The sequence below is a fragment of the Mytilus galloprovincialis genome, chromosome 12, assembly GCF_965363235.1.
Source record: "Mytilus galloprovincialis chromosome 12, xbMytGall1.hap1.1, whole genome shotgun sequence".
Taxonomy (NCBI): Eukaryota; Metazoa; Mollusca; class Bivalvia; order Mytilida; family Mytilidae; genus Mytilus; species Mytilus galloprovincialis.
The window spans coordinates 46367233-46395049 of NC_134849.1; the positions used below are offsets into that span (position 1 = coordinate 46367233).

Genomic DNA, 27817 nt, shown 5'->3' on the forward strand with positions numbered 1-27817 from the left:
AAAAAAAAAATATATATATATATATCGTCATTTAAAGATAAGGCAATTTTACTGGTGTTCAAAACTTAGACTATCAACCAAGTAAAAGAAACCCTAATTTGAACAACTCTGGTTGCGTCAGAAGGTACGTGTCTCCTTCTTCGAAAACATCACCGATCAAACAAATCTTTACTTCGAAAAAAGGAAAATGATACAATAGGAAATAAGTCACAATGGCTTAATTTAAAGTGCAAACGACTACTTTGGTGTTATTAAATATAAGAACGCGAAACTTTTTCTCTCAGCTATCGTGTTTCAATTAAGCCATAATGACGTCGATCTTTAAAATTGTGTAGTCTAGGTGCTGTGCTGATTTCAATTGTTCTTTCTCAAAACCCTGCTGGAGGAGTTTTGAATTGGGAGCCAATTTTGGGTTCGATATTTTCAATCATAAGATATACATTTCTTAAACCAGTCTGATCCTATATATGTGTGTGTATATACAATAGATTGAAACTGGCTGAATAGTTATCATGCTTATTTAAGTAAAGTTTGCCTAATTTTACAGTGTCTCAATGGCGTATAGTCGCGTCTCTTTTCATCTATTATTCAATTTTAATTTCTATTCAACAGAATAAGTGTATTGTTTGTTCACATTTTTTGAAGCCTCTGGAAGAGATATTTTAAAGCAGCTATTGTGTTCAACATGAGAATCATGATGGAATATGAATGTAATATTTGCCACAATGATTGGGTTTAAAGCAAGAAAATCCATTAAAAGATACAGTCCATAACCAGTAAAAACGAACATTGTTGAAGGCCATTCGGTGATCTATTATAGTTGTCTATGTCATTTGGTTTCTTGTGGAGAGTTGTCTCATTGGAAATCATACCACCTCTTCTATTCTATAAGAACAGCAACGACAAATCAGTAGATTTTTAATGTAATAACATTTTTTCAAAGGACCTTTCTCATAATGATACATTTTCCTATTTTGAAAATATATATTGAACGTGTGTAATTATATTGTTTTTAATTTTCATAAATACTAAGGCTTAACAGCAAACACACTATTTGTGTCGTCAGATTGCTGCCTCATTTTGGTAAATGTTGCATCTACTTTTTTCAAACATCAGTTTTCCAAGTTAAATTTAAAATTATTCAAACCTCATAAGTTTTCTATCTTCAGGTCGTAGCACCTGAACATTACCCAATCTTAATTTATAAATCAGCAATTTATTCTTTATCATTACTGACAAATAAGCAAAACTGTATCATTGTTAAAAATAACTTGCAAGACCCATGGTCAAAATAAGACTTTAAAAGCGATTCACCCAATCAAAAACGTATTATAGATACCGCCGAGGACGAGAAAAAGCTGAGCAGTAAACAGTCTAATTCTTCACATCACATACTACTTTGGATAAACTATTGATCAATCATAACACAAAACTAATGTCGACTTGTACTGATCATTTAACAATTACCTACAAATATTGTCAGCACCTTTAGCTCTACGGAGACTGGCAAATAGTTCATTTATTAATATTTTACCCTGGGTTTTGTTTCTCTGAAAGTTTCTAATCTTAACATTGACCTTTCTGGGAGAGAGGCATTTAAAAAAAAAAATGTTCCGGCGTGTCATTTGTTTCGCCAAAACATGTTTTACCGGAACTTATATTACAGAAAACTAATGTATACCTGGAATATATATTGTAAAGAAATATGTTCCAGCACTGTAAAAAAATCCGGAATTACGTATTTGACCAAATGTGAAATAAGTTCAAAAAAATATTGAGTTTCATGTCTTTAAAATGTTGCTCAGTCATTTTGTCCATTTCAACTTGACACAAATGTTCATTTTTAACTATATTTTTTTTACTGAGTGATTTTACAAATTTTCTGACTAATTTGTGTCATTTGTGTATATTCTTTCGAGTATTTAATTAAACGTTTGCTGTACTCTACTGTTGTATTTCTACTTTTATTTATTGCATCATCAATGTATATGTAATAAATGATTGTTTTTATAATGTTCTTGAATGATGACCTTGAATTCACGGATGACTCATGGTAAGTATCTAAGACAACCAGTGGAACATATTTCAGAGGCAAGGAACTTATGAAACTAGGTACGGAACAAATCTCACACACCCTGGACTTATTTACCAGGTAAGGGGAAAAAAATTCACAGAACTTACATGTATTTCACCTACTGAAATGGGGAGACTATATAAGTTTGATTACTTTGTGTAAAGACGTCATGAAGCAGATCACAGATTTGAATGGAGGAGAATTTCGAAGAAATTTTGATCAAACCAGGTAAATACTTTATTCGTTGGGTACATGGTCCGAGACCACGAATATAGTCCCTAGTGTTGACAATGGGTTACTTGCCATTAATTTTCATACCTCAAATTTATTTCTCCATGTTTAATGCCTCAAATTGCAAGTAGGGGGTGAAATTACACTGTAAACTACATTGGGTTCAGAATTTTAAAGGAAAGTAGTGATTTGGTCCAGTCCAGCCGAAAAAGTTTAAAAATTAACACTTCGGAAGCTGTCAAAAGATTTCAAGACGCCCTAAACATAAAATTGTCCATATTTTGAGTTAAAGCCGATGAAGTTTTCTATAATTTTGATATAATTTGTCCTAAAAGTAGTACAACACACTCTAAAAAGTTCATTGAGAAAGCGCAGGTGGGATTCTTTTAATTTTCATTTATGTTCTAAAAGAAATGCACTACGAAATACTTGTGGTCTCGGACCACATGTTTTAATCAGTTGTAGTTGACATTGACATTGACATTGACATCAGTAACTGGGTTTTTTTAATTGTGTGTTTCGTAGCGAGTGAAGCTTTTTACATCTGATTTTTACAGTCAGTTCTTATGTTTTATTGTTTCGCCACTATCTCATCTATGGGACAGGCCTCGGAGCTCAAATAGATATAGGAAGATGTGGTAATGAGACAACTCTCCATCCAAATAACAATTAATAAAAGTAAACCATTATAGGCTAATGTACGGCGTTCAACAATGAGCCTTTCACATCGAACAACAAGCTATAAAGGGCCCCAAAATTACTAGTGTAAAACCATTCAAACGGGAAAAACCAACGGTCTAATCTATAAAAAACATGTTTGTCCAAAGTCCGGATCAATGAAATTCAGCTGTTGTCGTTAGTCAGACAGTATGTATGTCATGTTTGTTTGGGTTTTTTTGTTTTCGTTAATTGGTTTGTAAAATATTGGACATTATGTCATGTCTTGGCTTTTTAAAAGCCGACTTTATCGTATAGGTTTTGCTCATTGTTAAAGTCGCACAGTAATATTCAATTGCATGCCTGTATCCATGTCATTTCTACTCTGATATGAAAAACGAAAAATTCCGAAAAGTTATACCACATACAGAAAACTAAGAACATCAATCATGTCAATTATTTATTGAAATTTTTATTCTGTCGCTGATACATCATCACATTTTAGAAACCTGAAAATAAAAAAAAATATATCAAATTAACAGAAAGCCGCTACGAAAATATAGAACAACTGTATTGTTATGTTAAACTTTAAAGATCAACACTCAAAATCATGTTAACAAACACACAACTATGTGATACATCAATGAATGAAATGAACATAATTTTAAATGATTGGTTGATTATTCATAACTTTAAACGTTTGTTAACATTGGCGTCCAGTTTTGAAACGTTTTGAACATATTACCAAAATGTTTGGAAATCGTAGATAGTTAACTAATTGGTTATATGTGTACAGAGAATAGATGTCTAACAACACTTATATCATTAATCTAGAAGATTTTTTGAAATCTTGAAATTAATTTACATATACAATTAACTAGTCTGTGATCAGAGGTTACCATAGTGAATATGAGGTCATTTCACAATAGCAGTTGATAAAAAGTAATTTCTTGTATTTCATTATGTTTTGTGTACATTCAAACAGTACTTTTACCGAGTAAGTAGACATGTTCAATATGTTTCACTAAAGACATAATTATAAAGTGTATACTAGGTAAATAAAACACCAACTTTTGATATAATCAAAAAGAAAATAATGTTGTACTCACAGAAATTACTCTCGCATATATAATAAAATTTACTGTTGCAAGGATGGTCAAGCCATTGTCCATTTTGATCATTATAAATGCCACCACAGTTGTAACCATTGTTCTTTTTGCCATAACTACTATGCCAAGGTAGATAAGTAGCTTTGGTTTGATCAAAAGTCCATCGGTATTCTCCTTCATTCAAATCTGTAAGTCCTATCCAGTAATGGTTATCTGAAATGTTTTATTTATCTATTATTTTTTATTCTATTTTTGCTATTCATTAAATTTTATTAATTTTATTAATTTAATTAATTTAATTAATTTTATTAATTTTATTAATTTAATTAATTTAATTAATTTTATTATTTATTTAATTTAATTTTATTCTATTTTATTTATTACATTTATTTTATTCATTTTTTTTTTTAATTTATTTTTAAATTTATTTACTTTATTTTTTTATTTTATTTTATTTATTTATTTTACTTCATTTATTTCATATTTTTTTTCATTTATTTATTGATTATTTTATTTATTTATTTTATTTATTGATTATTTTATTTATTTTCTTTAATTTCATTTTATCATGAATTTATGTTATATCTTTATCTTATTTCATTGATTTGGAAAGCAATTAAAAGAAAAATCTGAAAAAATTGGAAACCCAAAACTATATACATACTTGAGCTTGGTTTGTTTGTAAAGATTTGTTTATTCTCCTTTTCGTCACCAATCTTAGCAATGTAACCACCAATATCCCTGCATTTTCTCTATAGGACAATGTTCAGATAAAACATGTAAGATATTAATGCATATTGTTAACAGATGCCTAATATCAAAATCAAAATAATAATATTCATAATAAAATGTTATTTATGTCTTTTGCGTTTTCTTACAAACTAAACAGTCATGTTTTAGTTATTTCAGTGCATTTTTTTTTATGAATTGTTTTTTTAACCTAAAATATTGTTCCCGTTTTTTTTATGTTTGATGTTACTCAATCCTCCTTTTGATAATAAAACGTATTTCTCACGATTCCAGAGGCGGATCCAGGGGGTGGTCATCCGGTGCCGGTGACCACCCCCTGGGTTGGCAAAAATGGTGCACCATGTACCAAAAAATGGTGCACCTTGAACATTTTGAAAAATAAATTCGTCGATCAAATCAATTTGTCTATCGTAATCACCAGTCATAAAGTTGTCATTACTTACCATAAGGCTAAATGCATGTACCTTGACAGGTATGTTTATACAATGAACATGTAATCAACAATCGCTAATTACTTGGTCGATTTCTTTGATGTTAAGGTGTAAAAATGAAGAGACATGTGTTTTAGCAGGTAATTTATACTTTTTTTACATTTCGTTTATCTAAATTTTTAAAGTTTGTATAATAACTTTTCTCGACCAATAATATTTTTTTAATGTGATGCCAAAATTCAAAAATAATTTTCAAGATTTAAAGTCACATAAATATTCTATATTGAATGAATACCCCGTTCCATCATCTGTTTGTCTAAAAGTTTCGTTCATTCCAATTTTTTTAGTACATTATACCCTCTTTCCTTCAGGAAACGCCACAAATCAGCCCCCTCTGAAGTACCAACGACTTGTAATGGACCTAGCATTGATACGAATAAAAGTGATCAGATTAAAGAAACAACCCCCGACTTACATATAAGTACAAACGACATTGGTTTTGTAAAACAATCAACACGTAAATTAACAAACGAAGAGAAATTTAACTTGATAAGAAATCATTTCCATCCTGGAATAAACTATAACTTTCCTATAAAAAAATATGCAGGAAAGAACAGACTATTTCAGCTGAAATGGCTAAATCGCTATGATGGGCTAGTGTACTCACCTTCACAAGAAGGAGCTTACTGTATATACTGTGCTCTGTTTGGGGTTGATAGTTTGGGAACATTATCATGCAAACCACTAACATATATATGGCACATGCAAGTACAAGACTTATCGATCATTTAGGCTGTGGTGAGAAATCATGTAAAAAAAGTCATACTGAAGCTAGAGCAAAAGCTCAACTTTTTCTTGACAACATTGAACAAAGGACTACTGATATTCAAACATTTATTGATAAAGCAATGAATGAACGTATAAAAGCAAACAGAACTGTTTTGAAATCTATATGCAAGTGTGTTTTGCTTTGTGGAAAACAGAATCTTCCTATAAGGGGCCATACAAAAATTGAATTTTAATTTAAGATTTCAAAAGGTGACCACCCCCTAATAAATTCCTGGATCCGCCCCTGCGATTCTATTACCATGATTCGGTTTTCACAAAAAACTTACGATTAAGATTGATTGTTAGTCACAAAAATAAAAGACTTCAGTAAAATAAAACCAAAAATTTCAAAAAAGGAACAAGTGGTTATGAGAACTTTAATTACCTCGGCAGTGAACCAGGTTTGTGAGTCAAGACCGTAATAGTAACAGTGTCCATTGTACTTGTGCCATTTAGTCTCTACAAAAATAGTTATTCAAAGTCACAATACTAGCTAATAAATTTTTGAAGCATGGTAAATATATCATGTATGTATATATAGGTATTTGAGATGGCCTGTTTTTGGTAAAACAAAGAAATAAAACGTGCTAAAATATAGATTCTTTTTTATTTTTTATTCAAAACACTATTTTCAACTGTTGACTGGTATTTGATAAATTCAGTCAATCATTAGTATTAACCAAGTAGCTTTCAAAAGAACAGAACATTCCAAAACAATCTGCATGATTCTCGCGATGGTAAAAAGGAACTTACAGTATTATTTTGCAAATTGCTAGAATAGAGAATGTAATGTGAGGCAACTGCGAAGGACATTGTGGAGAGAACACGAGTATATATTTATTAATTAAGATAAGTTTCTTCCGGCTTTTGCACAATGCATGGTCCATCAAGGTGAAATTCAAAGGGTTGACTTTCCAGAACACAAAATTGTTACGTTCAAATTACGCTAAAGATAGCAATCAAACTACTAGTAGATGTTAAAATGATACTGCAAATAGAGAAAGAAATTGATATGTATAAACAGGCTATACTTCTTACTCTTAAAATCTTTTCCTAGAACCTGGAAGTCGCTATCAACCTTCTTGACCTTTTCCCCGAGATTAGACAGAACATCTTTGACTACCCCAAACTGGTCCTCTATTGAAGCTGTGATTTTTTTGAAACCATTTTCTAATTTCTTGACAGCATTTACAAGGTGATTTTCCATGTCTTTAAGAGCAATTCTAGAGTCATCGAAATCCTTCTTTGATTCGTTAGAGAGACAAGGCACGGATGTTACATCCTTGCATATAACCATCAACAAAATGATTGGAACGAAAATCATCTCTGATTTTTCAAAATTTCAAACCTGTGAAATTAAATTTGAAAAAATGTGTACTTAATAAAGTTTTATGAAATATCAAACTAAAAAAAACATAGTTTCATATGGTTTACATACTTGAATGGCTTAGTTTCACTATAAAACAACTGTACGTTAATTTTCTAGTAATAGAAAATCATTTACACATACATTAGAAAAATCTTCATAAATTTACTGCTATTGAATTATTGTTTCTTTTACACTAAGTTACCTATATTTCCCGTATGTTATGCCAAGAACTTACCTCTGCTGAAAGTATGCAAACATCTCATAAGTCAAATTCCTCGAAGATTGATATTGATCATTTGGTACATGGCCGCTTTGTAAGCGACGCGTACATTAAGGAGGTTATACATTTATTTGTTGAATGAAATCAAATCTTTGGGTTAGAATAGAAAATAGAGTAGAAATAGAAAAGACAAGATGAACTTGCACAACTTTCATGTCTATTTTAAATACAGAGTGAGTACCCCCGGCTCCCTTTGCGAACAAATCCATTTTTTCTTTGTACTTTAGGACTTTATGTTGAATTATAGTTTCACTTTCTATGTTCGGTAAGCCCCGCGTGGTAATAATCCCTTGATGCCGAAATATATTATCTTAAATTTTGGCTATTTCTTTTTTTTCAGGCGGGGATTCCAAGCAGAAAACCTGTATGTTATAACGGCACTGCAGACAGATTTTCGTTTTTAAATAAAAAGAGTTGACAGTCCAGTATATGAGAAAATCGGTTAGAAAATTAGTTTTTTTTAATATTTTTAAATTCTGATTAGATTGGAAAATGTCATTCAAGTGGTGAAAATGAAGAGAACAATGGATGGGTTCTATAGAGAAAATTATTATCTTATGAACTCTATATTCGAAGGGTTATTTTTTTTTTATCTAATTAAAAAAAAAGATAGACAAATTGTGAATGGTCTTTCTTACTTTCTACTGCAATGACCTTAACTACTACGAGACCTCTCGTTAAATTTTCCGCTCTCGCACAGCGGAGTTACAAAAGGATAAATCCGTAATGAAAGAATGGTAACAAACGTGCACTGAAAAAATGAATAGTAATAACTTATTCTTATGGAATACACGTATAATTTACAACAAATCATTCAACAAATTTTACGGGGAAAGATCAACGTACAAATGGGAACGTAATGGAAAAAATATATATACAATTATATGTACATAAACGGAAAATATAAAATTTATCTGTACGAACTTCAGAAACAGGACGAAAAGTGAGGCTCGCCTAGCATATAGTTTAGTATCATACCATCATCTGTGCTATTAAACGAGAAGACCTCATTTTGTGTACGTATGTGTCGCTTCACTTCCTTCTACGATAAATTAATCGTCATGCCTTTATGTTCTATAGGTAACATTCATAATCGCATTTGTCATCCATTCTTATGATAATTCAGATTGAGTTATTTTTGGAGAAAAACTACAAAAAAGGAGTCCGGATAATGATTCCGTCTTCAGACTAACTTTTAGTTATAGATAGGACTTCCGGTTTGAAACATCACAAGTACAACCAATCGTATGATAGATAACAAGTACAACCAATAAATAAGCCAATCAGAGCGTTCTCCATATCATGGTGTTTAGATTGCAAGAACCACAACTATTATACCTCTTTCGAAAGGACAATTATTTTTCGCGTTTATCTACATGTAAACTACAATTATACAACTTAAATGTATAGAGACTCTCTGTATTCTGTCTTCTGTTTTCTTTGAAATTTTTACTATTTAAGGGGTCATACCAGTTGCATATATATTAAAATAAGTAAAACATGTTGAAACAAGAATGTGTCCATAGTACACGGATGCCACAAACGAACGAACGAACGAACGAACACACGGATCCACTGACTAGAAAACATAATGCCAATAAGTGGGGCATAAATATCTATTGTTGAAAGTGAACGTAGTGATTTCGCAAACATGAAAATAGAGATTAGAAGGAGTCATGACCTTTTTTGGGACGTCGGGATCGGGTGTTTTAAGCTCGGGATTTCGGGATTGATCCTTACTGTATCCAGGAATATATTTTTCGATTTCGGGATTTCGGGATATGAATTTCTTTAAATTCTGCATCTCGGGACTTCATGGTTTTAATCCCGAAATGGACCCCTGCGACTACCCCTCAAATAGCCTTTGTCGGTCTTAATCATTAATACAAGATTCATATCCTACCATTGGCATGTTTATAAGGCCATCAAAAGAAAATCACTGATGGATTGTTATAGAATCATATTTTATTAGACTAATAATGGTCTATATATAAGCAGTTACATTTATTTCATGTTTGAAGCGGTGCAAATTTTTTATTTAATTTGACATTTACAAAAAGATGCATTGTAGCAAAGGAGAAAAAATAATTGTGGTTTGAGGCCAGAAACACGAAAATAATTGAATTTAACAGAGAGGAAACAAATATCGGAATTTTGAAAAAGGAAGAGGGCTTTTAATACCTTTAATGAAATTCTCCTTGGGAGAAAAACGAAAATAAGGCATCCGGATATTTTTTCCGTCATCAGACCAACTTTTAAGACAGACGTGACTTCCGGTTTTAACATTGAGAACCAAACGTATGATAGGTAACAAAAATGAAAAATAAATAAACCAATCAGAGCGTTGTTCATATCGTGGTTCTTACTATTACACCTCGGTTTTAACTTGCACATAATTTTCATAAGTACTACCAGTTTAAACATTGAGAGACAATCGTATGATAGATAACAAAAATGAAAAATAAATAAGCCAATCAGAGCGTTGTCCATATCGTGGTTCTTAGGTCGTAAGAACCACTACTATTACACCTCGGTTTTAACTTACACATAATTAAGTACTCGGACGGAAACAGGACAATTATTTACTCGACGGGATCATATTCAGACTATATTAAGATTATCAAATACTTAATCAGACTTATCAAGTGAAGTCTAGACCAAAGTCGAGTATAGTTAAGTATTGTTGAGATTGTGTCTAGCCTTATGAAGAAAACTATGTGCTCGACTTTACTAGTCGAGCTTAAAAAAAGCGATTCTCATACTCTGAACAGTTTGTAAAAGAGGGGTTAAAGATACCAGAGGGACAGTCAAACTCATAAATAAAAAATAAACTGACAACACCATTGCTAAAAATGAAAAAGACAAACAGACAAACAATAGCACATATGACACAACATAGAAAACTAAAGAATAAGCAACTAAGCAACACGAACCCCACCAAAAACTGGGGTGATCTCAGGTGTTCCGGAAGGGTAAACAGATCCTGCTCCATATGTGTCAGTTAATCATAAAAAAAACCTGTACGAAATATGAATCTATCGCGCTTCATTAGAGGTTTAGAGTTGATTATTGGTTTAATAGAATGGGTAGTAACGTCAAACATAGATTTTTGTTTACCATGCAATAGTAGGTATAGCTACACAGCAAAACATTTCATGAAAATGACAGCTAAGTTTTCATCTGTAACATATCCCCCTATCATATGTAGGTCTTGGCTGACTATGGCCTAATCATTACATAAACGAATTCCATATTTCTGTATTTGTTAGTCATCCTAAGTTCCATATAATAATTCATATCTTAAAATGCATTTCAATTTGTATTCCTTTGTGTTCATGCCCTGATAATTGACTCTTTAATTGAAATGAGATTTAAGACCGCACATTGTATATAAATAAAAGAAAATTAGGGGTTTACGTCAATGAAACAGGATACAAATAAATAAAGGAACCTAAGGATACAAATAATGTGTTTGCTGTCATGCCTTCATTAGAAAGAATCTAATATATTTGTGTTTTGTTCATTTTTACCGGTTATAAACTGCGCCATTTTATTGATTGTTTGTTGACTAACAGCCGGTTTTTGTGACCTATTTTGATACCGACTCCCTATAGTTGAAGTGTCTGTATGAAAATATTCGCTGATATATTACCCTCCCAAATGTTACACCTGTAACAATAGCCAATCAACTAACTGTATTTACAAAATTTCAATAAAACAAGGAGATATGGGTTATACGTCATTGAAATAGCAACCCCAAAAATTAAGACAAATAAAACAAAATAACTACTCTTGAAGCAAATTTCTACAAACATTCAATTTGAGATTTTTCTTTTGCAGCAAATATTAGTCAGTTGTATACAGGACAGATACTAAATGCTGGGTTTTGTAACATAATATTAAGAACGGTTTTTTGGTCAATGTTTTTTCCCAATGCCTATTGTGCCTCTTATACAAACACCTCTTCTGAAGGTTTCTATTGAATACTGACTGAATTCATACATACGAACGTTTACAGATCGCTAACCAAACTGGTTGACTGATGCGATTTGTCTGTATTTCAACACGTGAAAGACTTACTGAAAGAAATCCTAATGATCGTCTGTTCTGAACATTTGCTGATGTCGTCATATTCCATGTTGTTACAGGTTTACAAAATCTGTATTTATATGGTGGATGATGTATGTAAAAATGGAGACAATAACCATGATAACCGTAAAGACACTTAAATAATGTTGCACAGATTAGGGGGCATGCAATTATCTCTGGTTTCTTTGTTTTTGTTTGGTGTTTAAAACTTATAGAACATAGTTAAACTACTGTGGCTTTGATCCGTTTGGTATATCTACAGTAGTAGATCGTTGATCCAATATTTCATACAATTTTGAATAGCCAGTAATGTCTGGTTGTAAAAGATGTCTATGAGTTCCATTGCATTCAATTGCAATAGCAAAATGTCAGTCAGTAAATTTCAAAATTTATTGTTGTTTATTTTACAAAGTTGCTTTTCTATAATATATATGTTATGCTGTTCCGTGATATTTTTTTTTTTTGTCTCAATGATTTTCTTATTTAAATGTTATACACGCTCTATGGCAAAGTTATCCTAAGTTGTCCCGTTTGGATATAAACAGTACTTATATTTTTATCAGCTGCATTTTTGTGCTATAAATTTCATATAAAAACACATTTTGAAGGCAAATATGTTTGGATTTTTGTGAACAAGGTGTTAAAGGACGAAGTCTTGCCTAAAGAATATTTGTTTATTTTGTAATAGTTTTGTTTTGATTTCAACAAAGATAATTAAATTTGACAATTCAATTTGGTTGAAATATATAGCAAATTTCTAAACAGAAAATGTTATTTGTGTATATCTCGTGATAAAATGAAATAATTAATAACATAGCAAAAATATAACCAAATAAATCAATAAACCTGTGACAGTTCCGGTTCTATTGGTACCAGGATGCCCAAAATCAAACCAGAAATGACACAAAATATTTTTGGGAAAAATTGTACTTTCATATGAATACATATTGAAAAATCGCAAGTGACGAATACTTAGGGCCACACTCTAAAGCTCGTCAAGTATTAATACAACTCTGGCTTTGAAATATGTTGATTTAACCGTTCCCGGTATAGTTTAATCCAGGATAGTGATTCAGGAGCATAAAATTGTTCTTTTACATGTTATATGCATCCACTAAATAATTGAGAGTACCTATTTAATCCGAATCAGTTTCAATTACAGACGATATTGCAATGAAAATTTTCCTTTACATATGCACAGATATCTTACTACAAACCAAATTATTTGTTTTGCAAAAAAGTCATGACATTATTACAATGAATATTTGCAAACATATCGCACATGCAATTTGGAATATGCAATAGAAACAGAAAACGTTCTATTTAAACAACTAAAACAACTATGATGAAAAAGGTATTAGGCAAGTTAATTGACACACCGAAAGAGACGCAACACACAGGGAGTACAAAAGAGTACACTCATTACACACTTCACAAAATACTAAGAACGGACGAAAAGGAACTTACAATTTCGATGAGATCCGGTGTTTTAGAAATATGAGCAGTTATAACTTACACCATACCATTGGTTATATAGAAATATCATAAGTACACAATTTCGACCGAAACAACTTAGAGACAGACTAATAAATAGTTAAAAGCTTAATACACTCCAAGAACATCATACAAAACAAAATAAAACAATCAAACTCGCATATAATATGTATAAACTACATGAAAATTATAGAAAAAAACAAACAATAACCCAACCAAGAATGAAAGAATAAAGAAGAACATGAGACATGGTTATAAATTAATAACCAATTAATCAGGCTTACAAGAGTTGCGAAAGATACAAGAGGAACAGTCAAACGCATAACACGAAAATAAACTGACAACGCCAAATGAAAAAAGACAAACAGACAAATAAACGTCCGAAAAAACAACATAGAAGACTAAAGACTGAGCAACACGAACCCCACCAAAATCTGGGGGTTATCTCATGTGCTCCGGGAGGTTGAACATATCCTGCTCCACATCATATTGTGATGTTCATCGGTTGACACTGTGCGTCGTTTAACTAATGTTTAATCTACACCTGTCTATTGTTGTAAATATAATGTAGTCCTCTAGATGTGTAATGATTATTTGTATCGATGTCTTTTGACGTATATTTCAAACCTTTTTTAATTCGCGACATTAGGTGACCTGCCGTATGGCAAAATTTGTGCTCTACTGTGGATTCATTTATTTCCGTGGGTATCAATTTTCGAGGATTGCTGGAAACTTGCATATTCGTGGATAATTGTTTTCGTGGTTTTGCCAATCCCTGTATACAAAGCCTTTTGAAAATTTGTTATTCGTTGAACATTTGAATACGTGGTTCACCCTTTCCAACGAAACCTACGAAAATTGGTACCCAACGAATAATAATGAATCCACAGTATCTAACATGCCTTCATTATTCAAAAGCAGTCGACATTTTTTCTTTATCTACGCTTCAGAAGCTATCTATTGTATTAAATGTAATCATGTAACCGTCCTAAATATAATTGCAAAGTGGTTTGCGATCGATATTTCAAAATTGAATGATTCTATGATTCTTTGTATTCTTGATAGTTCACTACGTCAATTTATTAAATTATTTCATAGATATCAAATTTGGTATAGACGTTTGACTCTATTAGCAGACAAACTTAATAAAACGGCTGATTCCATTCTATTGTGAACGGTAATAATGTTATATAGACCGTAAATTTACATACCATCCTTCTCAACTTATCGATCCTGTAAATACAATTACTCTTTAGGGGTATTTATCTTTAGCACTGTTATAAAATCTTTGAATATTGGTTTCATTGGCACAAACATTGATCTTTATACCCGGAATTAGAACATAACAAATGTGTATTGATATACGACAAAAATCATTTACAGTCCAGCTTTCTGTCGACATTGATAATTTGGTATTGTTTGTCATATTTTTCTCTGTTTGTTAATGACGTCTTCAGACTTATTTGATTGAATGCACACTGATTGATATTTGAGTCTTTGATACATGATTTTTTTATTAGTTGTGTACACGATTCTCGTCTGATTATTTTGTTTTGCATCTATAATGTCAGGGCATTTCATATTCGGATGTGTTTGCTCATTGTTGAAGGCCTTACAGTGACCTATAGTTGTTAATTTCTGGCTCAGTTGGTCGCTGGTGCAATTTAGCCTCATGTTTTACACATTTAAATTAAAAGAAGTTACAAATGTTTGAGATAACTAGACAACTAAACCATATTGACCACGAGTGCTTTCTGGTTTACCAACTATTGATACTGAACACAGAAATTAATTGTTTTCCAAAACTGGCTTCATCTGACTGTTAATGCTAAGTCAATAAGTTACTTCAATATACTAGAACTGTGTTTGCAAAGTGATCAATGGTCACCTTTGGTGTATTTTGCTAGTTCTTAGTTTTTCTTTTCTTTGGGTTATGATGATTGTCAATTGACGATTATGGCATTATCAACGTCTTTTGTCGTGAGTGAAAGAGTATTACTAGAAGCATTTAGATTAACAACTGAAATCCTATGTTATCGGAATGCTTCCCAACTAAATATTATCATGAGGAAGTAAATATCATTTTAGAGAAAATACTAAAACGATATATTGTACAATTAGTGAAAGCGATTAGAATAGAAATAGTAAACGCAGAAATAACTCCCACTATACGGATTAGAGCTCGATTGTTAGCGTTTCAAAAATGCAAAACCATTACAAAAATTATCTCGTCAACATTTTGTTAAACAAAAGCGATATCTCCGAAACAAAAGAGAAAGCAAAAAGTGTCGACAACAGAACAAAACAAAATCAAGAAGGTCTATCCGAAAAAAAAAAACGCTGGAAAAAGGCTTATAAATAGAAGATTTTAATGGGATTTTGATAAAACTAAGACACGCTCTCAATTACATAATTAAATAGACTTCCAAAATTTCTAAATAAGTGGTTCATGTTTGTAAAACCTTTTTTAAGAGTCCATGATCACTCATTATGAAGGGTTATAACAACAGTGTGTAGTTGATGATTTAATGAGGTGACAATTCTTAGAAAGATGCGTCAGCATGATTACTAAGAAATTTCCCATAAATATTAAACCATGGTTTCAAAATATCATTTTACGCGTGACAAATCTGTGACATAAAAAAACCAATGGCATTGCATAACAAAGTCTTTGATGATGAATATTTGTAAACATGTTTGTGCAAAGTTCTGTGTCGTTCGGATTTTAGTCACATACTAGAAAGACAGCAAATTAAAGGCATGTAACCAGATATTTTAAATTAAGTGTATTTATAAATGTTAGAAAGTAACTTTTGAAGGGAAAAGTATGAGGTGGATGACAATGACATGACAAACTATAAACTACTGAATACTGTTGTGTGTGTAAAAAGAGGGGGATTGGCTGCAGTTGGTTTCAGTAATTCCTTTTCGACTGCTTTACTGTCCCAAATTGCATTTTATTATCTTTGGATTTTCAAACTTCATTTGTTAATTAAGTACTCTTTCATAAAACTTACTCAACAATTTTGGTTTATCTTATTTGCGAAAACATTTAGAAAACAAACTCCTCTTACGTCTTCTCGAGAAATGCACAGGGATATTTTCAACGACTGTAAACCACTTTCATATTTTTAAAAGTCAAGATAATCGTACAAAAACTGGTTTAATCGTTCTAATAAAGATTTCTTTTGATGTCCAACAACGTTAAAGCAAATCAACCCCGATTAGTTCAAAATATATTTGTTTTAAATAAAAATTAAGGCATTCACGATAAATAATCCTATTCTTTTTTATTCTACTGATTTACAAATAAAATGTATGTATCAGCTCATTGTCACGGTAAGTATAGTGTCCGGCTGAAATCGTGGCTTTTTGCTCGAGTGAATCAGGCCACTTTTCGAGTGTAGATCAGGCATTTTCGAGTGATATTATTATGCAATCGGATCGATTTACTTCTATTTTGCTAGTATAATAGTTTTACTGATGACTGGTTATCTTTTTCTTATTACTATAATTTTTGTAAGCACAAACTCATAATTCATTTGTTGTGTTTATTGTTTTATGTCTTTCTCTATTTTGTTGTTGTACATTTCCATATCTCTATTTTACTTCATAGATTTCATATGTTTTATTTATATAATATGCTCAGTGAAAAAGCAGTTTCATAATAGTTGTTAAAGAATTATGAATTATGTTGTTTTAATATTTCAATACAAAATGTATGTATATATCACTCATTTCTTTCAAATTTTTATTGATGTTTATTGCATTTTGTATCAGAATTATATTAACCGCAAATCAATAGTAACGTTTATCAGTCATGTGCCATAAATACGAGTAGGCGTTTATTGATCAGTATTGTGTATTGGCTAATGTAAACACAATGAGTAATACACTTGTAAACATCACTTTCTTGTTTAGAAAAACCCCTTTTAAATATTTCAACATATTTAAAAAAAATATATAAAAAGGATACACATTCAATTTGCGTCAAAACATTTTGATTTTGGGACAAGAATTTCGCAGGCTAAAAAAAATACCGCGAACAGATGTTCTATTGAAGTTGATTATGTTTTTGCTTTTTTAAATATACGTTCATTGTTTCCAAAATGAATTTTATATCAAAAGGATTGGACCATTTGAAATATTGTATCAAAATCATTTTCAACAAAATTATGGTGCGCTAAATTATGTTTTAATTTTATGAAAAAATTGTTGGATATGTTTATCTAAAGGTGAGAAGATGTGGCTATGAAACTGTAAAGTTCAATACCAGAAGGTTGTAGCAAATGTCAGATTTTGACCATACTAGTGAATCAACCGAAATACTAGAATGTCATGGCATACGACACGAGTTTCTCTTCGTACTATTTTTAGAATACAGGATTGGCATGATTGAACTGCATATATATTAAATAATTATAATATTTTAATGGTTAATGGTTTTTGTTTTGCACATGGTTATAGTTGTCTTTTCGTGTTCTTTTCACAATTTCCAATGACGATCTTTGTCCAAGTAATTACCAACATAATACTGTTTCCTTTTTACCCATCGCCAAAAATATTTCGAAACTTTCCGAACCGTATCTCCTTGTTTAAGCTACATGATTAATAAAAATGATTCAGATTGATGACAGTGATCCGTTAAAAAACATTTCTAAAATATCGCAAAGGACTAATGTTTCAGCATGTTTCTTTTTTAAATCTTCACCATGCAAAAAAGCGGCCACACAAATAACAGTCGCCGTCAAGTACCTATATTCGTATATATTTAGCATGCTCACAAATTTAAGATTATTGTCATTTCGAATAACCTTTTTTTTTGTAGAAACTAAATGGCATGAATACAATTGTCACTATTACTATTACAGTTCTAACTCCAAAAACTGGTTCAATGCAGAGGTAGTAACTCATAAAAACGTGTACTTTTGTTTAAAACGTGGAAGTACATAGATTTGTATTGTTTATAAGAATTTGAGCTAAAGCCACCACCTTCATTTTGTAAATCGAGACTTATCCTGAAAGAATAGATAACGATCTGACATTGGATCGTGAAGCCAATATAATTGAACTTCAAAGTCTGTGAAAAATACTTAGTATTACATAAACAAAACAGAAAGATAAAGAGAGAAAAAAATTGACATAAAGGTGTTTATAAACTCATAAAAGATACCAGGATTAAAACTTTTGTCAACCTGTTTTGCGTTTCGCTCGACGCTCGAATTTTGTTTGAAAAGGCAAAATAAAGAACGAATTTGAAGAGCATCGAGGACCCAAATTTCCGAAATATGTTGCCAAATACAGCTGAGGTTATCTATTCCTGGGGTAGAAAATCCAGAATATCTAAACAAATTAAAAAATTGAAAACAAAAGTGCTGACACTAGGCTGGTGATACCCTCGGGTAGGAATCCCCCCATCAATGGCATCGACCCAGTGGATGTAAATGAACTCATTATAGATACTAGGATTTACATTTTTGTACCCATGATGCGCGACCTGTCAAAAGTTTTATCAGTGATGTCAGTATAAGTAAAAAATGTCCTTCATTGATAAATATTATTCATGATACTTCCCAATTTTTTTCGAATATTATATTTAATTTGTAAAGAAACTGCAGGGAGATTGGTTGTCACATTATAAAGATTGATGACAGGGAAGAGAATGAAAACATAAATGCATGCAAGCAGACCATTTAGTAAGATGTATTTTTGTGAGAAAATAAATCATTTTTTTGTACTTGCTTTTTAAAGAAAAAAGATTGAATAAGACACATTCTTACAATTTCATAGTGTTAAGGAAATGTTTAGAACACAATGTGTCGAAAGAAAGTGATAAGACAAACCAATACAATTAATCAAAAAGATATATACAAATATAATATTTTTCAGATATTGGATATTGGATAGGATTGACCGATTTGAATGAAGGAGAATTTCGATGGAATTTTGATCAAACCAAAGCTACTTTTTACCGTGGGTTAGTGGTTATGGTATAAAAGGCAATGGTTACGACTGTGTTGTCTTCGATTGGGATAAAAAAGCAGACTGGTTTGACCATACATGCAACACTAACTATCGTTATATATGCGAAAGTAATTTCTGTGAGTACACCGTCATTATTATATCTTTAAGTTTAAAAATTCAATGCCCGATCATTTATTTGGTTACATAGATGGTGCAAATGCATAGAATATTTCTGCAGACTCGTGTCATGATACAATACAATAAAATTTTGTGATACACCAAATTTCTGTATGACAATTGCATATTTTAAAATACTATTCTTGTTAACGATCCCATTTTAATTATTGCATCTTATGGTCACGTTTTACTAAATACTTAAATTGTACGGTTCGATATCATATTGGAAGCTATTGATGTTTTATCCTTATTAATTCAAACTACATGTAATCCTGTGTTACCTTGATCTATAACAAGACATAGTAGTTTGCTATAAGTTTAATTAACGCTGCACAGGCCGATGTGTCCCATACAATAAAATACACAAGTATATATACAGAATATAAACAGTGTCAAGGTTTCTATTAATTTTACCATTATAGTCTTAAATCAAAAGATACAGGGATGAGGGAAGAACAAAAATTCGCGAAAGCAAACAATAACATCTCCATGCCTTATATATCATGTACTGTAGTACGACGCTAGATTAAAACTGACGAGGAAAGGTAACACACGGCCACCGAAAGCTTTATTATTGTGAAGCCCAGGTGGTCGTGTGGTCAAGCGGGACGGATACAGTGCAGGCGATTTGTTGTCACGATACCTCAGTAGCATGGGTTCGAATCCCGGCGAGGGAAGAACAAAAATTTGCGAAAGCAAATTTACAGATCTAACATTGTTGGGTTGATGTTTAGACGAGTTGTATATACATAATATACACAGCCATGTATCACCATCATTGCTGGTGATCCGGTGGATAAATCTGTTGTAGAGTTGTCACTGACTCAGACGTACTTATAAATATAATTATTTTCTGTGATTGTATCTTACATTAATTTGTAGGATCCTTTACTATAGATAATTGAGCTGATCTGTAACAATAACATCTCCATGCCTTATATATCATGTACTGTAGTACGACGCTAGATTAAAACTGACGAGGAAAGGTAACACCCGACCACCGAAAGCTTTATTATTGTGAAACCCAGGTGGTCGTGTGGTCTAGCGGGACGGCTACAGTGCAGGTGATTTGGTGTCACGATATCTCAGTAGCTTGGGTCGAATCCCGGCGAGGGAAGAACAAAAATTTGCGAAGGCAAATTTACAGATCTAACATTGTTGGGTTGATGTTTAGACGAGTTTTATATACATAATATACACAGCAATGTATCACCATCATTGCTGGTGATCCGGTGGATAAATCTGTTGTAGAGTTGTCACTGACTCAGACGTACTTATAAATATAACTATTTTCTGTGACTGTATCTTTCATTAATTTGTAGGATCCTTTACTATAGATAATTGAGCTGATCTGTAACAATAACATCTCCATGCCTTATGTATCATGTACTGTAGTACGACGCTAGATTAAAACTGACGAGGAAAGGTAACACCCGGCCACCGAAAGCTTTATTATTGTGAAGCCCAGGTGGTCGTGTGGTCAAGCGGGACGGCTACAGTGCATGTGATTTGGTGTCACGATATCTCAGTAGCATGGGTTCGAATCCCGGCGAGGAATGAACAAAAATTTGCGAAAGCAAATTTACAGATCTAACATTGTTGGGTTGATGTTTAGACGAGTTGTATAATCATAAGTATACATATATATAAATGTCTAAGAATAACTTTAACACGCTAATTAATACATTAAAAAGTTCTATAAGATTTTAAATAGAAATACGCAATATTTCGCTCAACAAATTAGCTTCATCAGGCGTGTGCATCTCGGTAAACGGACAGAAAGTCACAGGACAAAAAGTAACAGGACATTAAGTCACAAATTTGATAGGGCAAAAAGTCACAATTATTTTTTTTACTGTTGTTTGAATATATAAGAGAAAGATCTTGAAATATTTTCTTTTAATTACGAGTATTAATTTTTAAGTATAGGACATTGCTCACAAGCTTTGTTAACTGAAAATTTATTAGATTTTAATCGTGCAAAGGAGATATTTCTTGGCACCATGAAGCCATTTAAGTACCAAGTCACTTTGACATTTTGTTTCCATAACAATTATTTGATCATTATTGATATTTATTGAATAAATTTTAATAACACAGTTGCTTTATGTATAACAGTTCAAGAAAAATCAAAAAAATATTTTTTGAATTATTTTTTTCCTGTTTAAAGAAAAGTATTCTAAAAACTGAATTGTGACATTTTGTCCTGTTACTTTTTGTCCGTGACTTTTAATCTGTGACTTTTTGTCCTGTGACTTTCTGTCCTACATTCTGCATCTCTCAAGGGGAAATCGGATGCATGACAAAAATATTTTTGTAGCTTAATATATATATGTTACAGTAAATAGGTGAAATTAGGAATTACATGTAATTACTAAAATTTAGGAATGGTTGATTTGTATAAAAAAATCTATGGAATGAATATGGACTTTCAAATATTTGGTTAAATCAGAGTAACTTTAGTTTTAATCCAAAATGGTTAAAGTTGACCATTATACTGATACTTTTTTACCAATTTCAGCAGACATGGAAAATCAGAAATGGAAAATTCTCCCAAAGCATTATGTTTTAACTTTTTAAAGAAAACTTTGAATTTGAAGAATATTTAGACTTATTACCTTATAAAGATAAGATAAAGTTATGTCATTAGCTTCTAGATATAAAAAAAATAAATATCTTTTTTTTGTTGTTAAATCATTAATAAAAATGATATAGTGAAATTAAAATTCACTGTTAGCAGCCAATCTGGTTCTATTTTGTTAAATTAGCTGAGAAACAAGGTTGATGAGTTGTGCACTTGCGAGTGAATATTTGGACCTCATTGAATACCTTCAATTCAACCCCTAGCTGGAGATGGGTTATTGATGTATTAAGCTATTCAAATTGTAAGGGTTTTGCAGAACAAATAGTCTCGCCTTCTTTTGCTGTTAATCGCAGGCTCAACAAAAATGAGGAAAAAATATTAAAATTTTCCTCTAGATACTATCTTTTGACTAGTACTGTAAGAAGCTTCTGTCAAAATTGGGTAAAAATACAGGATGGTTTATAAATTCTAATGTTTTAAAAACTTTTTTCAAACTTTACTTTTGGATATTATCTTATGATCATAAGCATTAAGCTTCTGTCCAAGTTTGGTAGAAATCCAGGATATTTGGAGAAAATGATTTTAAAGTTTTAAACCACAGTGCATGATGGAGATTTTAGTTTAACAAAATTATGAAAATCAATTTTGAATTGATATCATTGTCTTGCATGCATATATTTACGGAGTTTCAAAACCTATAAAACAACCATTTTCCAGTTTCAATTCATAAAACACTAAAGAGTATGCACTTTTGATGTGTCTTATATTCCAACATCCCTAAGTAAGCTCCCTTAAAATACCCTACCCTTTACTTTTTTATTTGGTATCTTGAATTATGTTTTGAATTTTAAAACAAAAACATCAAGTTAGTAAATAGCTGTAAAAATGACATTAAAAATCATTGATTACCAGTAATCACTGAAACAACTAGTAAATACAGGTATTTACTGAAATGTTTAGTAATTACATGTAATTCATAATTTCACCTATTTACTGTAACATATACAAGATTTGAGGAAAAGTGTAACATATTTATTGATGTTGCATAAAATATGTTTGTAGTTACAACTACATGAAGTTGGAATAAAAGTTTAACACATTTATAGTTTTTCGATTAATTGTATGAATTTCTATAAATTAATTTGTATGATTTCAAGACAATTATGGTTTTGATTTGCTTTTAAATCTTTTTTCGTCTCTCTCATTGAGTCCATCAGGTTCAAGAGTTCGTAACTGGTGCACCCAAAATCTCTCTCAAGGGTTTGTATGGTACATTCGAAAGGATGCGTTCTTCGAGATTCCCAATAAAAATGTTGGCAAAAGAAGGTGCCATTTTGGTTCCCATACTGGTACCGTCAACCTGCAAGTAGTGGTGGTCGTTGAATACAAAATTGTTGTTTTCCAGCACTAGTCTCAGCAACGGAACCAGACAGTCTGTTGGGGGATGTTTATCCTTACGATTGTTCCACACTTGTTCACAAGCGACTTTTCTTCATTTTTGGGAATATTTGTGTATAAAGAAGACACATCCATCGATACCAAAATTGTGTTGTTTGGTAAGGGATTTAATGAATCCATTTTCTTCAAATAATCTGTTGTATCTTGAATGTAAGATGGCATTGTTTTAACATGTGGTCTATGATGGTAATCCACGAATTCATATATTTTTTCGGATGGATGGCCATTTGCAGATACTATTGGTTTTCCCGGAAACCCTTCTTTATGAAGTTTTGGGAGCAAGTAAAATCGACCGGCTGTGCAGGTTTCATCAGGGCGTACATAGTCGTACGTGTCGTCATCTATATGTTTTTTTTTCTGTTCATATCTGAAAGGACCACATTAATTTGTTTACTTATTTCTTTTGTAGGATCACTTTCTAAATGTTTGTAAAAATTTGTATTTGAAAGTTGGCGATTCCCTTCTTTAAAGTAGTCGGTTTTGTTGATCACTACAACTGCACTTTCTTTGTTTACTTGTTTAATAACAATATCATCACGGCTTTTTAAATTATTAATGGCTTGGCTTTCTTATTCAGAGAGATTCCGTAAACGTTTGCCACTGACTGATGATTTTACTTTAGTTTTAATAGATGATATAAAGGATTCTAAATTGTCGTTCTTACTCCTTGGTGGATTCCATTCGCTTTTCTTTTTAAATCTGGGGATGCACTTGTCCTCTTTATCACTCTCATATTCCGAATCATTCATTCCGGCTTCTTGTAAGTTTTTTTTTTGTGTTGCCTATTGAAATGATCTTTTAGGTGAAGACCTCTAGCAAATTGATTTACATCTGTCTCTAATTGTAGGTTGTTAATATTTGCTGGTATAGGACATGTACAGAAGTTAAGACCTCTACTTAATAATTTTTCTTCGGAGTTTGGTTAATTTTGTTGACGACAGATTAACAACTAAATTAGTCTCCGCGGGGTGTGTCCGTTTTTCACAAACCGTGTACATTATGTATACACAACTCATCTAAACATCAACCCAACAATGTTAGATCTGTAAATTTGCTTTCGCAAATTTTTTGTTCTTCCCTCGCCGTGATTCGAACCCATGCTACTGAGATATCGTGACACCAAATCGCCTGCACTGTAGCCGTCCCGCTAGACCACACGACCACCTGGGTTTCATAAAAAATGAAGCTTTAGGTGGCTGGGTGTTACCTTTCAACGTCAGTTTTAATCTAGCGTTGTACTACAGTACATGATATATCAGACATGGAGATGTTAATTTTACAGATCAGCTTAATTATCTAAAGTAAAGGATCCTACAAATCAATGAAAGATACAGTCACAGAAAAATAATTATATTTATAAGTACGTCTGAGCCAGTGAAAACTCTACCACAGATTTATCCGTCGGATTACCAGCAGTGATGGTGATACATGGCTGTGTACATTATGTATATACAACTAGTATAAATATCAACCAAACAATGTTAGATCTGTAAATTTGCTTTCGCAAATATTTTGTTCTGCCCTAGCTGGGATTCAAACACCTATGCTACTGAGATATCGTGACACCAAATCGCCTGCACTGTAGTAGTCCCGCTAGACCACAAGACCGCCTAGGATTTCATAAAAAAGAAGCTTTCGGTGGCCGGGTGTTACCTTCCCACGTCAGTTTTAATCTAGCGTCGTACTACAGTACATGATATATAAGGCATGGAGATGCTAATTTTACAGATCAGCTAAATTATCTATAGTAAAGGATCATGCAAATTAATGTAAGATACAGTCACAGAAAATAATTTTATTTATAAGTCGTCTGAGCCATATGTATATATATAAATCTGTTGTAGTGTTGTAACTGGCTCAGACGACTTATAAATAAAATTATTTTCTATGACTGTATCTTACATTAATTTGCATGATCCTTTACTATAGATAATTTAGCTGATCTGTAAAATTAGCATCTCCATGCCTTATATATCATGTACTGTAGTACGACGCTAGATAAAAACTGACGTGGGAAGGTAACACCCGGCCACCAAAAGCTTCTTTTTTTATGAAATCCTAGGCGGTCTTGTGGTCTAGCGGGACTACTACAGTGCAGGCGATTTGGTGTCACGATATCTCAGTAGCATGGGTGTTTGAATCCCAGCTAGGGCAGAACAAAATATTTGCGAAAGCAAATTTACAGATCTAACATTGTTTGGTTGATATTTATACTAGTTGTATATACATAATGTACACAGCCATGTATCACCATCACTGCTGGTAATCCGACGGATAAATCTGTGGTAGAGTTCTCACTGGCTCAGACGTACTTATAAATATAATTATTTTTCTGTGACTGTATCTTTCATTGATTTGTAGGATCCTTTACTTTAGATAATTAAGCTGATCTGTAAAATTAACATCTCCATGTCTGATATATCATGTACTATAGTACAACGCTAGATTAAAACTGACGTTGAAAGGTAACACCCAGCCACCGAAAGCTTCATTTTTTATGAAACCCAGGTGGTCGTGTGGTCTAGCGGGACGGCTACAGTGCAGGCGATTTGGTGTCACGATATCTCAGTAGCATGGGTTCGAATCACGGCGAGGGAAGAACAAAAAATTTGCGAAAGCAAATTTACAGATCTAACATTGTTGGGTTGATGTTTAGACGAGTTGTGTATACATAATGTACACGGTTTGTGAAAAACGGACACACCCCGCGGAGACTAATTTAGTTGTTAATCTGTCGTCAACAAAATTAACCAAACTCCGAAGAAAAATTATTAAGTAGAGGTCTTAACTTCTGTACATGTCCTATACCAGCAAATATTAACAACCTACAATTAGAGACAGATGTGAATCAATTTGCTAGAGGTCTTCACCTAAAAGATCATTTCAATAGGCAACACAAAAAAAAACTTACAAGAAGCCGGAATGAATGATTCGGAATATGAGAGTGATAAAGAGGACAAGTGCATCCCCAGATTTAAAAAGAAAAGCGAATGGAATCCACCAAGGAGTAAGAACGACAATTTAGAATCCTTTATATCATCTATTAAAACTAAAGTAAAATCATCAGTCAGTGGCAAACGTTTATGGAATCTCTCTGAACAAGAAAGCCAAGCCATTAATAATTTAAAAAGCCGTGATGATATTGTTATTAAACAAGTAAACAAAGAAAGTGCAGTTGTAGTGATCAACAAAACCGACTACTTTAAAGAAGGGAATCGTCAACTTTCAAATACAAATTTTTACAAACATTTAGAAAGTGATCCTACAAAAGAAATAAGTAAACAAATTAATGTGGTCCTTTCAGATATGAACAGAAAAAAAACATATAGATGACGACACGTACGACTATGTACGCCCTGGTGAAACCTGCACAGCCGGTCGATTTTACTTGCTCCCAAAACTTCATAAAGAAGGGTTTCCGGGAAAACCAATAGTATCTGCAAATGGCCATCCATCCGAAAAAATATATGAATTCGTGGATTACCATCATAGACCACATGTTAAAACAATGCCATCTTACATTCAAGATACAACAGACTATTTGAAGAAAATGGATTCATTAAATCCCTTACCAAACAACACAATTTTGGTATCGATGGATGTGTCTTCTTTATACACAAATATTCCCAAAAATGAAGAAAAGTCGCTTGTGAACAAGTGTGGAACAATCGTAAGGATAAACATCCCCCAACAGACTGTCTGGTTCCGTTGCTGAGACTAGTGCTGGAAAACAACAATTTTGTATTCAACGACCACCACTACTTGCAGGTTGACGGTACCAGTATGGGAACCAAAATGGCACCTTCTTTTGCCAACATTTTTATTGGGAATCTCGAAGAACGCATCCTTTCGAATGTACCATACAAACCCTTGAGAGAGATTTTGGGTGCACCAGTTACGAACTCTTGAACCTGATGGACTCAATGAGAGAGACGAAAAAAGATTTAAAAGCAAATCAAAACCATAATTGTCTTGAAATCATACAAATTAATTTATAGAAATTCATACAATTAATCGAAAAACTATAAATGTGTTAAACTTTTATTCCAACTTCATGTAGTTGTAGCTACAAACATATTTTATGCAACATCAATAAATATGTTACACTTTTCCTCAAATCTTGTATATGTTACAGTAAATAGGTGAAATTATGAATTACATGTAATTACTAAACATTTCAGTAAATACCTGTATTTACTAGTTGTTTCAGTGATTACTGGTAATCAATGATTTTTAATGTCATTTTTACAGCTATTTACTAACTTGATGTTTTTGTTTTAAAATTCAAAACATAATTCAAGATACCAAATAAAAAAGTAAAG

The 27817-nt window shown here is 32.1% G+C and overlaps 2 protein-coding genes and 1 long non-coding RNA gene across 3 annotated transcripts in view; all 3 read right to left on the reverse strand.

Moving 5' to 3' along the window:
- The window catches only part of LOC143053960 (perlucin-like protein), a 58567-nt gene that overhangs the window by 11870 nt on the left and 18880 nt on the right, over positions 1 to 27817 (reverse strand). The gene's annotated exons all lie outside the window — the stretch shown is intronic.
- LOC143053962 (uncharacterized) lies at positions 3410 to 4277 on the reverse strand. The gene is made up of 2 exons (XR_012971520.1): positions 4072 to 4277; positions 3410 to 3471 (listed from the first exon to the last, which is right to left on the reverse strand). It is a non-coding gene; the product is annotated as an uncharacterized LOC143053962 (long non-coding RNA).
- Positions 4646 to 7427, reverse strand: LOC143055131 (uncharacterized). Its single transcript, XM_076228272.1, has 4 exons — positions 7119 to 7427; positions 6466 to 6539; positions 4736 to 4823; positions 4646 to 4662 (listed from the first exon to the last, which is right to left on the reverse strand). The coding sequence occupies exons 1-4, from the start codon at positions 7402 to 7404 to the stop codon at positions 4646 to 4648; spliced, it is 465 nt and encodes a 154-aa protein (XP_076084387.1). The 5' UTR covers positions 7405 to 7427.

What these genes read in the sequence shown, in the direction of transcription:
- LOC143055131 (XM_076228272.1), bottom strand. Translation starts at nt 7,404, where the DNA reads ATGATTTTCGTTCCAATCATTTTGTTGATGGTTATATGCAAGGATGTA. An exon ending in TCTAGGAAAAGATTTTAAGA is followed by an intron (nt 6,540 to 7,118) that starts GTAAGAAGTATA and finishes CTATTTTTGTAG; the next exon opens with AGACTAAATGGCACAAGTAC. An exon ending in AAACCTGGTTCACTGCCGAG is followed by an intron (nt 4,824 to 6,465) that starts GTAATTAAAGTT and finishes ATTGTCCTATAG; the next exon opens with AGAAAATGCAGGGATATTGG.